The following is a 14,915-nucleotide window of genomic DNA, read 5'->3' as shown; positions in this document are numbered from 1 at the left end:
ACTTTGTTTGGTATGTATGTAGATGAGGCCTCTTATTACGTTACGGGACTAGGGGACAAAGGAGCACAACTAGGAGGAACATGGATCCCACTTTTGTTATATGCTGATGATATTGTGCTGATTTCTGACTCCCTAGAGGGAATGCAATGCCATTTGGATGCCTTACATGTGTTTGCGGAGGATAGTGGATAGTCTGTCAACCTTGGTAAAACCAAGGTTATTGTGTTTAACACCACATTGCAGTGGGTCAGGAGATCAGCTCCCACATTTACCTATGGACAGGAGATTGTGGAGTATACAAATATATATACTTATCTGGGGTAGTTTTCAGTGGGCCAATTTTTTCGTTGAGAAGAGCAGCATAGACTAGACTGACCATAGCCTATGCAGCCTTGGGCAGACTTGAGAGGATGTGTTCGCAGGTTCAGTTTCAAGAACCTCGAACCAAACTTTGGCCTTTTGACTTAAGTGACCTCAGCTATGATGTATGAGGTGCAGATTTGGGGCCCGTCGATTGGTTGTCACGGTAGAGCTGGCAGCACTAATGGATGGAGAGGCCCTTGGTATCGAATGATTTCCCGGATGATTAGAGTCAAGGCCCCAGTACCTCATGAGATCATTAGAGCAGAGCTAGCTGCCGCTCTGGTGGTGATTGAGGCACTTACTAGATAAGTCTCTTTCATACATAGCTTGTGGAACCTTCCCAGAAACAGATATGCCCGGTTTGCTCTCGAGTCTTCTCGGCAGTTAGCCTTACAGGGAGACACGGCCTGCTGTTATGGACAAATGACTTCTTGCTTCCAGATGCATGGTTTTAGCATGGACAGACTACCTCCCTTCCAGTATTCTTTGGAGGCCCCCTCTCTCACTGTGACACGAGACGAGATTACCAGACTTATCCGCTAGGACTTGATTCAGATGGACACTAGGAGGACTTGGATAGAGCTTACTCAAGAGATGGGCACGAAGATGGCTTTTTACAAAGAGCATTTTTTCCAACTCACGGCAGATGGCTTTGTCGTTAGGCCCAGCTATTGGATACAAATTTATCATATGGGGTGCGGTGTGCTGTTGGCCAGATACGCACATCCTCACACCAGCTTGAGAATGAGACTGGCAGATATAGTGGAGTTCCGGCTGTGGCCAGGGTATGTCATGTATGCCATAGGGAGCCAGAGACAAAGCTGCATTACATATGTCATTGCTCCGCAGACTATGAAATTCGTGGGCGATTCCATTGCTTATTCAGGGAGGGTTTTGGACCACTTTTCAGAGTTATGGGATAACAGGATCAGAGATGCTTGAGTCTGTTGTTGCTTGAGTTGAGAAGACATAGAGATTGCTTGTTAAGGCGCCTAGAGAGCCAGACTCGACAGGTTACAGACTATTTCAGGCCAGCCATTACCATTAGACAGCTAGACAGACAGGTTTTGCAGCAGATTTAGGATCCCACCTCCACTCGAGGCACACTGATCATGCGATAGACCTAGGGAAATCCAGGCGTCCACAATTACAGAGGAGGGCATCCCAGCATAGACGAAGATTACAGAGGAGGATTTAGATTATTTTGGCGCGCCACTCATGATACCCAGTCAGGTTTTTGACCATGGAGGAGATCCGACACTGACGGATGTTGGGTTTACTCTGAGCTGGAGGATTATCCCCTTCTTAATAGCTTAAGTTTCTTGCATCCCTCATTATTTTGTACCTTTGTATTGACTAGAGAGTCTCTAGTTTTCCCCCACTTTCACTCTCATTACAGTATCTTGTTTAGGATGTTAGTCTTTCTTTCAGCACACAGACTTTGTATTAGATTCACCAGTTTGTAACTTGTCGGTCTTATAGGTCATTTTGGCCTTTTGTAGACGTTAATGTATCATTTCATTTTCAGTTTTCATTTTTACATTCAGTACTTTTTGTACTTGTACTTCAGACATTGTATGAGATTCACCACTTTGTATCTGATGGTCTCATAGGTCATTTTGGCCTTTTGAAGACATTAATATATCATTTCATTTCTCCCTCTCTCTCTCTCTCTCTCTCTCATGTACATAGATGAGGTATCGGATTACATTGATAGAGAGGGTGACAGAGGGGCTCAACTTGCAGGGTCATGGATCCCTTTGTTGTTCTATGCAGATAATATTTTACTGATAGCAGAATCACGAGATGGAATGCAGAGGCAACTAGATGCATTACATAAATTCGCGGAGGACAGTGGACTGTCGGTAAACTTGGGTAAAACCAAAGTTATAGTGTTAACACCACACCGCAGTGGGTTAGGAGATCGGCACCTACATTTGCATATGGCCAGGATACAGTAGAGTACACAGATGCATACACATACCTTGGGGTGGTATTTGCAGGACCGAAGTTTACTCTTAAGAAAGCAGCGGATGCTAGATTATCCAGAGCCTCTGCGGCCTTGGGAGGGTTAGAGAGGATGTGTTCACAAGTGCAGTTTCAGGAACCACGAACAAAACTTTGGCTCTTTGATACTGTGGTGGCTTCGGCTATGCTTTATGGGGTCCAGATTTGGGGACCATCTGTGGATGAGGATAATTGGAAGTCAATGGAGAGACCTTTGGTGTCTATGATTTCCCGAATGATTAGAGCCAAGGCCTCCGTACCACACGCGATTACCCGAGCGGAACTAGCGGCCCCTCCGATAGAAATTGAAGCTCTTACCAGATCAGTGTCCTTTATACATGGTTTATGGGATACAAATAATGGCTGATATACTAGACTGGCACTTGAATCCTCTCGACAATTGGCAATGAAAGGGGATACATCATGCTGGTATGCACAACTGTCCTCGTGGTTTCAGAGACATGGGTTGAGTATGGAAAGATTACCCCCCTTCCAATACTCTCTTGAGGCTCCATCACTGGCAATTACACGAACGGAGATTAATAAAATCATCCGTCAGGATCTTATACAGTTGGATACTAAGAGGACATGGGTAGACCCTACACAAGAATTGGGCACGAAGATGGGCGACTACAAAGAAAACTTCCTACAACTATCTGAAGATGGATTTGTGATTCGCCCGAGCTACATGGATACCCACCTGTCTCATGGTTTGAGATGTGCTATTGGTCAGATTCGCACATCCTCACACCAGTTGGAAATTGAATTTGGCAGATTTAGGGGAATCCCACCTGAGAGCAGAATTTGCAAGTTATGCGAAATGGAGCCGGAGACAGAATTACACTATATAGGCCACTGCACAGTATACTATGAGATACGTGGGCGTTTTCATTGCCTCTATAAAGACGGCTTAGGACCTCTAGATAGAATCATGCAATACCAAGATCAAAGATGCTTAGGCTTGTACCTACTGGAACTACATCGGCACAGGGATAATCTAATGAGAAGACAAAGAGCACTACAGCCTCAGAGGCAGATTGTAACAAACTTGGACACTCCAAGTCAAGAATCAACCGCGACAGCACCAAATAACCACTTCAAAACAATTCACAGATCACAATAGATTTGCACTAGCCCGGCGGAGTTCCATGCCTAGAGATATTGGCCCCAAAGACTGGCGCCCCTTTCGGTATTTCTTTTTGTATTAATCAATCATCAAAGTACAAGAGAGCGGTTAGGGTTTCACTCTCAGACTCTGCGTCCAGATGCTCTGAGAAGTGAGGCCCTCACCACTAATTTAAAGGTTACAAGGGATGCCCAAAAGCAGAGCCCCAAAAGCTTTTAAAATCAAAACCATCAGTTCTCTCTCTCTCTTAGAGCGTCTTTTCTCTTTTTTTTTAATAAAAAAAAAAGCAAAAGCAAAATTCGCGTCGCTCATCATTTTCCAAAATTTTTTTATTTTTATTTTTTAATAATCCGCCTCCGCGATTTCCGGAATTTAGGGTTTCTGGCAAAAATTAGGGTTTGCAGGAATTTTAGGGTTTTTGGCAGAAATTAGGGTATTTGATGTCCGCCACGTCATCACTTTGTGACATACCCCCCTCTTGAAAGCATTGTAATCGACCGCGATTACGCCTGCAAAACCGACAAAAGCCATAAACCGTCTTAGCAGACACTGACTGTTAGTACCTACGTACTAGGAACACACATCTAGCACATGTACAAAATCGACAGTCACATCACAGGACATCACACGACATCACAGGACATCACATGACATTCAACATTCATTCGGATCTTAGACCATGATTTATCGGCAATGTAGCTAGCAATCACATCTAGGTCCAATCGGGACCTCATCGATGTCCGATTGACTAACCCCTATTGCAACCATGTCCATTCGAGATCAATCAGACCAAAATGCTGCAGTCATTTCGGCTATCAGTTCCTGCACTCACAAGAAGTCAAGAACAAATCAGTATCATAATCAGGAATTCCATTTCATAAAGTCATCCAGTAGAATACTGTCAGCTCTCAGTATCCGTGAAGCTCAAAGAGACATCAGTGACTTTAGTATCAAAATCGAGGCATCTGTTGACAAAGGAGCGGAGTAACTCCCCTCTTGTGCATCCCACTGCACCAGATCTTCGGCCAAGCTGAGTGTCTGGGTTCTGTTTGGAGTAGACTATGCTAAACCAAAACATCGAGGTAAAGTTTCACAATCCGAGGAGTATCTGCTAGGTCCTCCTCCTCCATCCACTTCGCATCAAATGCAGGAAAGTTCTTGAACTTAACCAAGAACCGCCTTCGGACTTTACCTTTCTTCGTATCATTATGTGCCAAAATCTGTTCAGGAACAAGGATCTCCTCGTTTTCTTCCACTTGGGGTTGCTCATCAGGCTCCCCATCATCAGGCACATCACCTTTAAAAGGTTTCAAGAGACTCACATGCAATGCATTGTGAATCCTCCAAGTATCTGGCAGTTTCAATCGGAAGGAGACATCATTTATCTTGTCAGTAATCTGGAAAGGTCCGTAGTATCACATACTAAGCTTTGGAAAAAGCCTCTCCTTTCCTTTTTTCTTTCTTAGGTGTGCCTTCTCAAAAGTAAGAGCACCGAATCATCCTCCTTCAATTTCCAGTCGCGACGATGGCGATCCGTTGCCTTTTTCTGTCGTTCTTGAGACTCCTGCAAAGTCTCGCGAACCTTGGCAAAAGCCGTATCCAAATCTCGCGAATATTCATCCGCTTCAAATTTCTAATCTTTCGTGCTCAGGAAGGATGGAACCTTCGCAGCACTTTCAACAATCTCACATGGCGTCTTCCCCGTCGAAGAGTGTATCGTGTTATTGTAGGCAAATTCCACCAAAGGTAAGTTCTTTTTCCATTGAGTCTTCTGATGCGAGATACAAGACTTCAATAAATCTAAAATCACTGAATTGGCAATCTCAGATTGCCCGTCAGTCTGCAAGTGGAACGATGACGAGAACTGCAACCGCGTGCCAATGTTCTCCCAAATTGCCTTCCAAAACAAACTCATAAATCTGGGGTCTCTGTCGGAGACAATCGTCCCAGGCGTGCCATGTAATCGGAAAATCATCGTGATCATTCTGTATTCTCGGGAGATAAAAAAAAATGAAATCCATTTCAATATTTTCCCAGGGGCGGGTGGATATGGGTAAAGGCTGTAACAATCCCTGTGCCTTATGCCTGTCAAACTTGACCTTCTGGCATACCAAGCAACTGCGCACAAACTCTTCCACTTCCTTCTTCAGTCTCCGTCAAAAGAAATCTCTCTCTACCCCTTTCATGGTGGTAGCAATGCCGCGGTGACCCGTAAAAGGTGGACAGTGGCAATCAGTCATAACCTTTTCCCTCAACGGCTGTGTAACGCACAACATAGTCTTTTTCATCAAGTAGCCTTCCCGAAGGGAGTATCCAGCTACTGTCTCCCCATCCCGTATCCGTGTGAAAATATCTGCAAAATCTGTATCTGTGGCACACTGATCGACCATATCCTCGAAGCTCCTATGATGTATCGCGGAAATAGCCAGAACCAACGGTTTCCGAGACAAAGCATCTGCCACCACATTCTTCTGTCCCTGCACATGGACAATCTGGAAGTGGAACTGTGACAAGATGTTCACCCACCGCATCCGCTTTTCTGAAAGCTGCTTCTGTGACAAGAAGTAGCGCAAACTCTGATGGTCTGTAAAGACAGTAAAATCCGCTCCGAGTAGGTAATGCCGCCACTGAGTAAGAGCGTGGATAACCGCCAAAAGCTCTTTCCCATAGATCTGTGCTGTCATCTCCGGCCTAGAGAACAAACGGCTCTCGTAAGCTATGACATGGCCTTCTTGCATCAAGACCGCACCCAGACTACGACCACAAGCATCACAAAATACTTCAAATGACTTTTGCAAGTCCGGCAAAGTCAAATCTGGTCCTGTAGTGAATTTCTCTTTCAATGTCCGAAAGGCAGTCACCTCTGTGGGTCCCCACGAAAAAAGGTACTCCTTTCTGTGTCAAGGTATGCAAAGGGGAAGCAACCTCTGCAAACTTTCGTATAAACCGCCTGTAGTACGAACACAGTCCCAAGAAGCTTCTAACTTCATGGACATTCCTCAAATCGGGCCAATCACGGATAGTCTCTATCTTGGCCGGGTTCATTTGCACTCCTGCTGTTGACACAATGTGTCCCAAAAAATGTATCTCTGGTAGGAAAAATTCACTTTTCGTAGCATTAATCACTAATGTGTGATCTCGTAATGCTTGAAAGACTTGAAGCAGATGATCTCTGTGTTCTGTCTCATTCTTGGAGAAAACAATGATGTCGTCAAAGAAAGTGCCAACAAATAGCTTGTACTCTCGAAAAATCTTGTCCATCATCCGGTTAAATGTCGCAGGAGCATTGGTTAAGCCAAAAGGCATCACCAAAAACTCAAATAACCCAAAAGTCGTCCGAAAAGCTGTCTTGTAGACATCTCCTGGTGCTATCCTGATCTGATGATATCCACTCTTCAAGTCAATCCTGCTAAAGCACGAGGATCCGTGTAACCTGTCGAGTATATCATCGATCCTAGGAATCGGAAATTTGTTCTTGATGGTGATTTCGTTGAGAGTGCTATAATCGATGCACATTCTCCAAGATCCGTCTTTCTTCAAAACCAACAACACTGGAGAGCAATACGGTGAAGTACTAGGCTGGACAAGACCCTTTTCCAAGAGGTCTTTCACTGAGTTCATAATCTTTTCATTTTGTACTCGGCTCACACGATAAGGTGGCCGATTCGGTGGCGTGCTTCCAGATATCAGATCAATGGTATGATCTTCAGGCCCTCTCAAAAGCAATCGGCATGAGCGTGGAGAAAAAAAAATCTTGGCGTTCTTTTCTTCAGGTCAAAACATATTCAACCTTTATCCATCGTTCAGTTCTCCCAAAAGAATGAGTAAGAAAACTGAAGTTCATCAAGTACAATCTCTAAACCCTTCATTTATCAAAGTCGCTTTCTCGGCCCGGTAGTCAACCACGGCGTAGTTCTTGTGGTACCAAGGGATCCCGAGTAGAACGTCACTCACGTGCCCTGAACACCCCTGTCATTGCAAACGAAGTTTGCCAATGCTCGGTGTAATGGCAACATCCCATCCGGGTGCCAGTCGAACTACCTCCACCTGTGGCGTCAGTCTGTCGGGCGTAGTTCCAAATCGAGCCGCCAATTCCAAGTGAAAAGAAGTTGGCCTTGGCTCCTTCAAAAGAGCTTCCTGATCCTTCACTTTGCCCCGAAAGCGGCGAAATTTGTACTTTCATTCATTTGATTCGGTGCAAGTCCCACGCCATGTGGTACCAGTTCTACTTTTCTATCTGCCTTTTTTGCCACATTCCTCAGCTGCTCTCGAACTTTCAGACCTGTCGTCGTTTTTATCATTCTGTTCTTTCTGTGCCGTATCAGGGCACTTCGCGGAAATATGTCCATGTTCCCCGCATCCAAAGCACTTCCCCTCTCTGATGAAGCGAGCTCTCTCCTCAGGAGTAAGCTTGGGTTGTGCATCCCTTTTTTTTCTCTGGGTTGCTCTTTTCATTCTACTTTCATTCCCAAAAGTTTGTTCGGCTCGTTGTGTCATGGCCTCATCTGTGGGGTAGGTCAGACTGCCAGAGTGAATGGCAAAGCCCCGCTTCGCATGACTCATCAACTCCTTAATAGAAGCTGACTTCTGTTCCAAGCAGTGATCTCGTATCTCTGTATGTAGACCCAAGGTAAACCGCTCAATCTGTTCTCTGAACGAGATCTTCTTGAATGAAGAGGCGGGTAGAAAAGAGTTCCAGAATCTTTCACAATAAGCATTAATTGTATCTTTCTTGGTCATCCGAAGATGGTTCCAAGCAGCTCGTACATCTCGTTCATATTCTTGCATCAACCAAGAAGAAATAAAAAGCTTCTTAAATTTCAGCCATTTAACTGGCGCAGTCTTGTTTAAAAGAAGCGTGGACCACCAAGTACGAGCATTCCCCTTAAAGTAAGAGGCAGCTCTCCGAATCTTAGAGTGCTCTGAATAGCGTCCTCCCGCGAAAGCGATGTTAAACTGCTGAAAAAAGACACAGCCTTCGAAGCATCCGAGTATCCTGAAAAAGTATCAAACTTGATCGAGTGGCCACCTTCCTTAAACTCTCGGACTTTCTTGCTTTTATCTTCGAGAAAGTCATACTGGTTGGCTTTGTAAAAATTCTTCTTGTTCACATAAAACTTTCCGTCATCGGAATCTGAGCTGTCTGTAGACGAGTCCTCAGTAGAACTGTCAGTCTCTGGGCGAGATTTAGCCTTCTTTGCCTTTCTCTTGCCCTTTCCAAAGCGTTGCTTCTTGCTTCGCTTTTTACCTTTTCTATCTTCTTCGCTCGAATCCGAGGAGCTAGAAGAACTGTCAGAAGAAGAAGAAGAAGAACTGGGTAGGTCTTCAAACTTGACGCGCTTCTTCAATTTCTTTGCCTTGTCAAATGTCGACCGACGACCCAAATATCCCGGGAAGTCAGTGCCTTTCTTCTGCTTTTTGCCGTGCTTTTTGGCTTTCTTTTGCGTGTCAAAAAGCTGAGCAATCCGTGCATCAACCACATTCTCCAGTTCCTTCTCCGTATATTTCTTGGAGGCAGAAGGTTTCTTGAGAGCGGGTTTTGGGAGTGGTGTTGTGGTTCTCTGCCACTCCATCTGTACCTCTTCCAAAGAGGTCTGGTTCATATATTTTGCCATCTTCGGGTCCTTGGCAAAATTGAGCATCATCTTTGTTGCATCGCCAATCAATCGACGACGCTCCATCTCTCTTTGCTCCGCCTGAGTAGGCCGAGGCGGGCCATACTCTCTGTCTGAATCTTCGTTGTGATCCCAGCCCGCATCTCCAGATGCAGAGGGAGTCGACTAATCATTGCCTGAAGCCATAGGTGCCGCAGAAAAAAAATTCGGGGATCGGATTTCCCATAGAAGAGAAATCGGCCGTGCTCTGATACCACTGTAACAAACTTGGACACTCCAAGTCAAGAATCAACCGCGACAGCACCAAATAACCACTTCAAAACAATTCACATATCACAATAGATTTGCACTGGCCCGGCGGAGTTCCGTGCCTAGAGATATTGGCCCCAAAGACTGGCGCCCCTTTCGGTATTTCTTTTTGTATTAATCAATCATCAAAGTACAAGAGAGCGGTTAGGGTTTCACTCTCAGACTCTGCGTCCAGATGCTCTGAGAAGTGAGGCCCTCACCACTAATTTAAAGGTTACAAGGGATGCCCAAAAGCAGAGCCCCAAAAGCTTTTAAAATCAAAAGCATCAGTTCTCTCTCTCTCTTAGAGCGTCTTTTCTCTTTTTTTTTAATAAACAAAAAGCAAAAGCAAAATTCGCGTCGCTCATCATTTTCCAAAAATTTTTTATTTTTTTATTTTAATAATCCGCCTCCGCGATTTTCGGAATTTAGGGTTTCTGGCAAAAATTAGGGTTTGCAGGAATTTTAGGGTTTCTGGCAGAAATTAGGGTTTTTGATGTCCGCCACGTCATCACTTTGTGACACAGATCACAGATTTCTTCGGATTGAGAGAAGTAGGAGTGGAAGGGGAAGCAAGAGGCCAACAGCCAACACAAAGGAGTACCCACATTCATACCAAAGGCACCCTAATTGACAGAGCGATTGAGCTTAGGAAATCGAGACGACCACGACCAAGAATCAGAAGCACACTTCACCGGAGGAGACTACAACAAAGGATTAGAAGCATTCTAGCCAGACACCCAGAATGCTCCTAAGAAGTTTATTCAATACTTTGTATTTAGTTTTTCACATTTACCTTCACACTTTTCACTTTTCAGAGAGACGAGAACCTAGGTCCAAAAAGAGCTTACACTTGGGATCATCACATATAAGTAGTCTCGGATTGCTCTTCGGCGTATAGTACGTCGCAAGAAAAGAGCATTTTTAGCCAAACTGGAGAAGGATTTATATCAGCTCTTCTTGAGTCAGGACTCACATGAAGCATGGCGCTTATTTCGAGAGCACTCACCGCCTCCGACGATTACTTCTCCTGAGATCTGGGGTCAATATGTAACATCATTATATATGGTATCTGAACAGCCTCCATTACCAGATCCGCTAGAGCCATGCCCTACTACTAGTACTTTCTTTACTACGGAAATGGTGGAAAAAGCCATTGATAAGATGAAGACAAGAAGAGCATATGATCATGATGGTTTAGTAGCAGAACATCTGATCCATGCCAGGGATCTACTTTCAGAAGTCCTTGCTCGTCTGTTTAATCGGGTCATGTGTGAAGGATTACCTGAATCTTGGAAATTATCTACTATCGTTCCTATTTTCAAGTCAGGGGATCCTATGATACCCGGGAACTACCGTACCATTATGGTAGGTCACACTTTGACCCGATTTTACGCATCCGTTCTTGAACAAAAATTGAGTAGATGGGCGGAGAATGAGGGCATAAGAGCAACAGGACAAGCTGGATTCAAAAGGGGTTATTCCACTTTAGATCATATTCTTAAGCTCAGAGCCATTATTGAGGAAGGAAGAGCAAACGGGAGAAGGATGTATTGTTGCTTTGTGGATTTGGGAAAGCTTTTGATACAGTACCAAGGGCCAAATTGATGCGCAGGATGCAAGAGTTAGCAGTCCCCAAAGAGATTATATGGGGGATCATGGCTTTATACGGGTCAGTAATGGGGTATGTACGTACTCCAGAAGGGGATTCTGACATTGTTCATTCCACTGTTGGAGTAAAGCAGGGATGCCCACTGTCCCCTACTTTATTTGGTATGTACATAGATGAGGTATCAGATTACATTGATAGAGAGGGTGACAGAGGGGCTCAACTTGCAGGGTCATGGATCCCTTTGTTGTTCTATGCAGATGATATTGTATTGATAGCAGAATCACCAGATGGAATGCAGAGGCAACTAAATGCATTAAATAAATTTGCGGAGGATAGTGGACTGTCGGTAAACTTGGGTAAAACCAAAGTTATGGTGTTTAACACCACACCGCAGTGGGTTAGGAGATCGGCACCTTTACATATGGCCAGGATACAGTAGAGTACACAGATGCATACACATACCTTGGGGTGGTATTTGCAGGACCGAAGTTTACTCTTAAGAAAGCAGCGGATGCTAGATTATCCAGAGCCTCTGCGGCCTTGGGAGGGTTGGAGAGGATGTGTTCACAAGTGCAGTTTCAGGAACCACGAACAAAACTTTGGCTCTTTGATACTGTGGTGGCTTCGGCTATGCTTTACGGGGTCCAGATTTGGGGACCATCTGTGGATGAGGATAATTGGAAGTCAATGGAGAGACCTCTGGTATCTATGATTTCCCGAATGATTAGAGCCAAGGCCTCCGTACCACACGCGATTACCCGAGCGGAACTAGCAGCCCCTCCGTTAGAAATCGAAGCTCTTACCAGATCAGTGTCCTTTATACATGGTTTGTGGGATACAAATAATTGCCGATATACTAAACTGGCCCTCGAATCCTCTCGGCAATTAGCAATGAAAGGGGATACATCATGCTGGTATGCGCAACTGTCCTCGTGGTTTCAGAGACATGGGTTGAGTATGGAAAGATTACCCCCCTTCCAATACTCTCTTGAGGCTCCATCACTGGCAATTACACGAACAGAGATTAATAAAATCATCCGACAGGATCTTATACAGTTGGATACTAAAAGGACATGGGTAGACCCTACACAAGAACTAGGCACGAAGATGGCCGAATACAAAGAAAACTTCCTACAACTATGTGAAGATGGATTTGTGATTCGCCGGAGTTACATGGATACCCACCTGTCTCATGGTTTGAGATGTGCTATTGGTCAGATTCGCACATCCTCACACCAGTTGGAAATTGAATTTGACAAATTTAGGGGAATCCCACCTGAGAGCAGAATTTGCAAGTTGTGCGGGATGGAACCGGAGACAGAATTACACTATATATGCCATTGCACAGTATACTATGAGATACCGGGGTGTTTTCATTGCCTCTTTAAAGAAGGCTTTGGACCTCTAGATAGAATCATGCAATACCAAGATCAAAGATGCTTAGGCTTGTACCTATTGGAACTACATCGGCACAGGGATAATCTAATGAGAAGACAAAGAGCACTACAGCCTCAGAGGCAGATCACAGATTTCTTCGGATCGAGAGAAGCAGGAGTGGACGGAGAAACAAGAGGCCAACAGCCAGCACAAAGGAGTACCAATATTCATACCAAAGGCACCCTAATTGACAGAGCGACTGAGCTTAGGAAATCGAGTCGACCACAACCAAGATGCAGAAGCACACTCCATCGGAGGAGACTACAACAAAGGTTTAGAAGCATTCTAGCCAGACACCTAGAATGCTCCTAAGAAGTCTATTTACTACTTTGTATTTAGTTTTTCACATTTATTTTCACTCTTTCACACTTTTCACACTTAGTACTTTAGTACTAAGGTACCCAGACATTGTAACAGATTCACCACTTTTGTATCAGTTTGGTCTCATAGGTCATTCTGGCCTTTTGAAGACGTTTAATATAACATTTCATTTCATTTCTCTCTCTCTCTCTCTCTCTCTCTCTCTCTCTCTCTCTCTCTCTCTCTCTCTCTCTCTCTCTCTCTCTCTCTCTCTCTCTCTCTCTCTCTCTCTCTCTCTCTCTCTCTCTGCTATCACAACATCTATTTAGAACTGTGAAACAATGTTGCAAGGCCATGAAGGCAAGTCCATGTGTCATTATGTAGCTTCTTGAAGGAAGGCATTGCTCTCCAAGCAAAGGTTGTGTGGTCACATTTCCTTGATCTGATGTCATACAGTCTTCTTTTAGGTTCGTTAGGTTTTGGTTTTCACAATTTGTACTGTTGTGATGTTTTTAAAACTCGTCAATTTTCCCATTTGATGACGCTTTCCCAACTGGTTTTGTGCAGGAACTCTCTGACCAATATAGTTCGGAAGCTAGTATTTGGGACACTTCCAGCAATTTGGTGGTGTATGCTTAACATGAGTCAACCTCAGGTTCAACAGAAAACTATTGTAGCGAATGGAGTGAATCGGCGTAGAGGAGATCAAGATCTTGGCAACTGCTCAGACACTTTCCGAAAAGAATATAATCGGTCATCTAGGTCTGGATCAAGCAATCATGGTCGTACAGAAGGTGTTGGACACCAGCATGCCAACCATGCGAGCTCTAATATTTCTGTCAACCAAGCTGGTAGTTTTTCTAAAGATAAGGCTGAAGTTACCACATCTACTGAAAGTAGAGGAGGAAGTCAAGTGCCTTGGAATCAGCACCTTCTTCAGTTGACAGCATGCTTGATTGGCCAGCCTGTTGAAGTTCAGGTGAAATGTGGCTCCATCTATTCAGGGGTCTTTCACACAGCAAATGCTGAAAAAAATCACGGTTTGTCTCTACTGCCATTGCTTTTTCAAGTCCAAGGAAGCATCTTTTTCATTTTATCTATCATTCTGTTGTTGTGTGTACTCGCTTTTATTCAAGTTTGCTGCATTATCTGTTGGAGCAAAATTCTTATATTGGCAGCTATCATTTGACTGGCATGTAAATGAACTGAGATCCTAGGTAATAGATTCAGTTGTATTTTATTTATAGTGTTGGTTGTTTTTTTGCCTTAATGGTTGGAAAAGAACTGTTCAATTCCACCCTTAAAGTTCACAAAAACCTTTTAGACCCTAGTCAATGCTCACAGATCCAGACCAAATCCAGGAGGGAGAATGGTTCAATTGCAATGTCATCAAAGATGCATGTGCATTGTCTTAAATGAGGGTTTCGGCATGTTATTGTGCAACTTTCTTGCTTGTTAACCGATGCCTTTTGTGGCTTGGTTGTATGTTGATTCTTACCCTTGAATGTGTGTTGTGACCTGCCTTCTTACGATCCCATTCTTGCTGTTGCAGCTCTCATGAATCCTCTCTCGTTCTATCTATACTTCTACTGTGCCAAGCTACGTATTGGATAGGAAGTGGGGTGGGCTGTTAACTTTAGTGAAGTAAGCTTCTCATTATTGCTTTCTGGAGCCAGGATCTGCTGAGAGGAGGTTGGGCTCCTCAAAGTACCCTGGATTGATCACTTTGCCCATTTTCAGGGTCATAATGTGAACTGCGATCTGTATCTTGTCTCACAAGCCTTGTCTCCCCGTATGACAATCTTGCCATCTGATGAGAATCATGGAACGCAAATCAAATCAATGATAAATGTGAGACTAATGCATGATTGCTGAAGGATCACAAGAGGTGAACAGAGTGGTAAACGATTCCGGTGAACCCTAAGTGAGAATGGCTAAATTGCAAACATGTGGCCTCTCTCTACTGTGTAGGATGGCAGGCTGAAAGGGAGCCCACAACAAAAATAAGGGTCCTTGCAACAGGACATCAAGGGAAAGTGCTGAAAACACAGCTACAATGGGGCAAAGGGTTAGGAGCTGCCCCAAGTGAGTGGTGGTCAATCCACAACCAACGGCCTCCACACTTTTACAGAGACATCAACCATCAAATTGGACGTTGCTTAAAAGT

The 14,915-nt window shown here is 44.3% G+C and overlaps 1 protein-coding gene across 3 annotated transcripts in view; it reads left to right on the top strand.

The window, feature by feature from the left end:
- LOC147420336 (uncharacterized) overlaps positions 1 to 14,915 on the top strand; it is a 131,182-nt gene that overhangs the window by 106,332 nt on the left and 9,935 nt on the right. For all 3 annotated transcript variants that reach the window (XM_086503866.1, XM_086503867.1, XM_086503865.1), the window contains one exon: positions 13,316 to 13,788. In XM_086503866.1, coding sequence (XP_086359992.1) covers positions 13,380 to 13,788 — 409 coding nt within the window. In that variant the 5' untranslated portion in view covers positions 13,316 to 13,379. The remainder of the gene's footprint in view (positions 1 to 13,315; positions 13,789 to 14,915) is intronic.

The sequence above is a fragment of the Adiantum capillus-veneris genome, chromosome 28, assembly GCF_014529385.1.
Source record: "Adiantum capillus-veneris isolate H3 chromosome 28, ASM1452938v2, whole genome shotgun sequence".
NCBI lineage: Eukaryota > Viridiplantae > Streptophyta > Polypodiopsida > Polypodiales > Pteridaceae > Adiantum > Adiantum capillus-veneris.
Note: the sequence above shows the minus strand (reverse complement) of the source record. Positions and strands in the feature narration are given on the sequence as shown.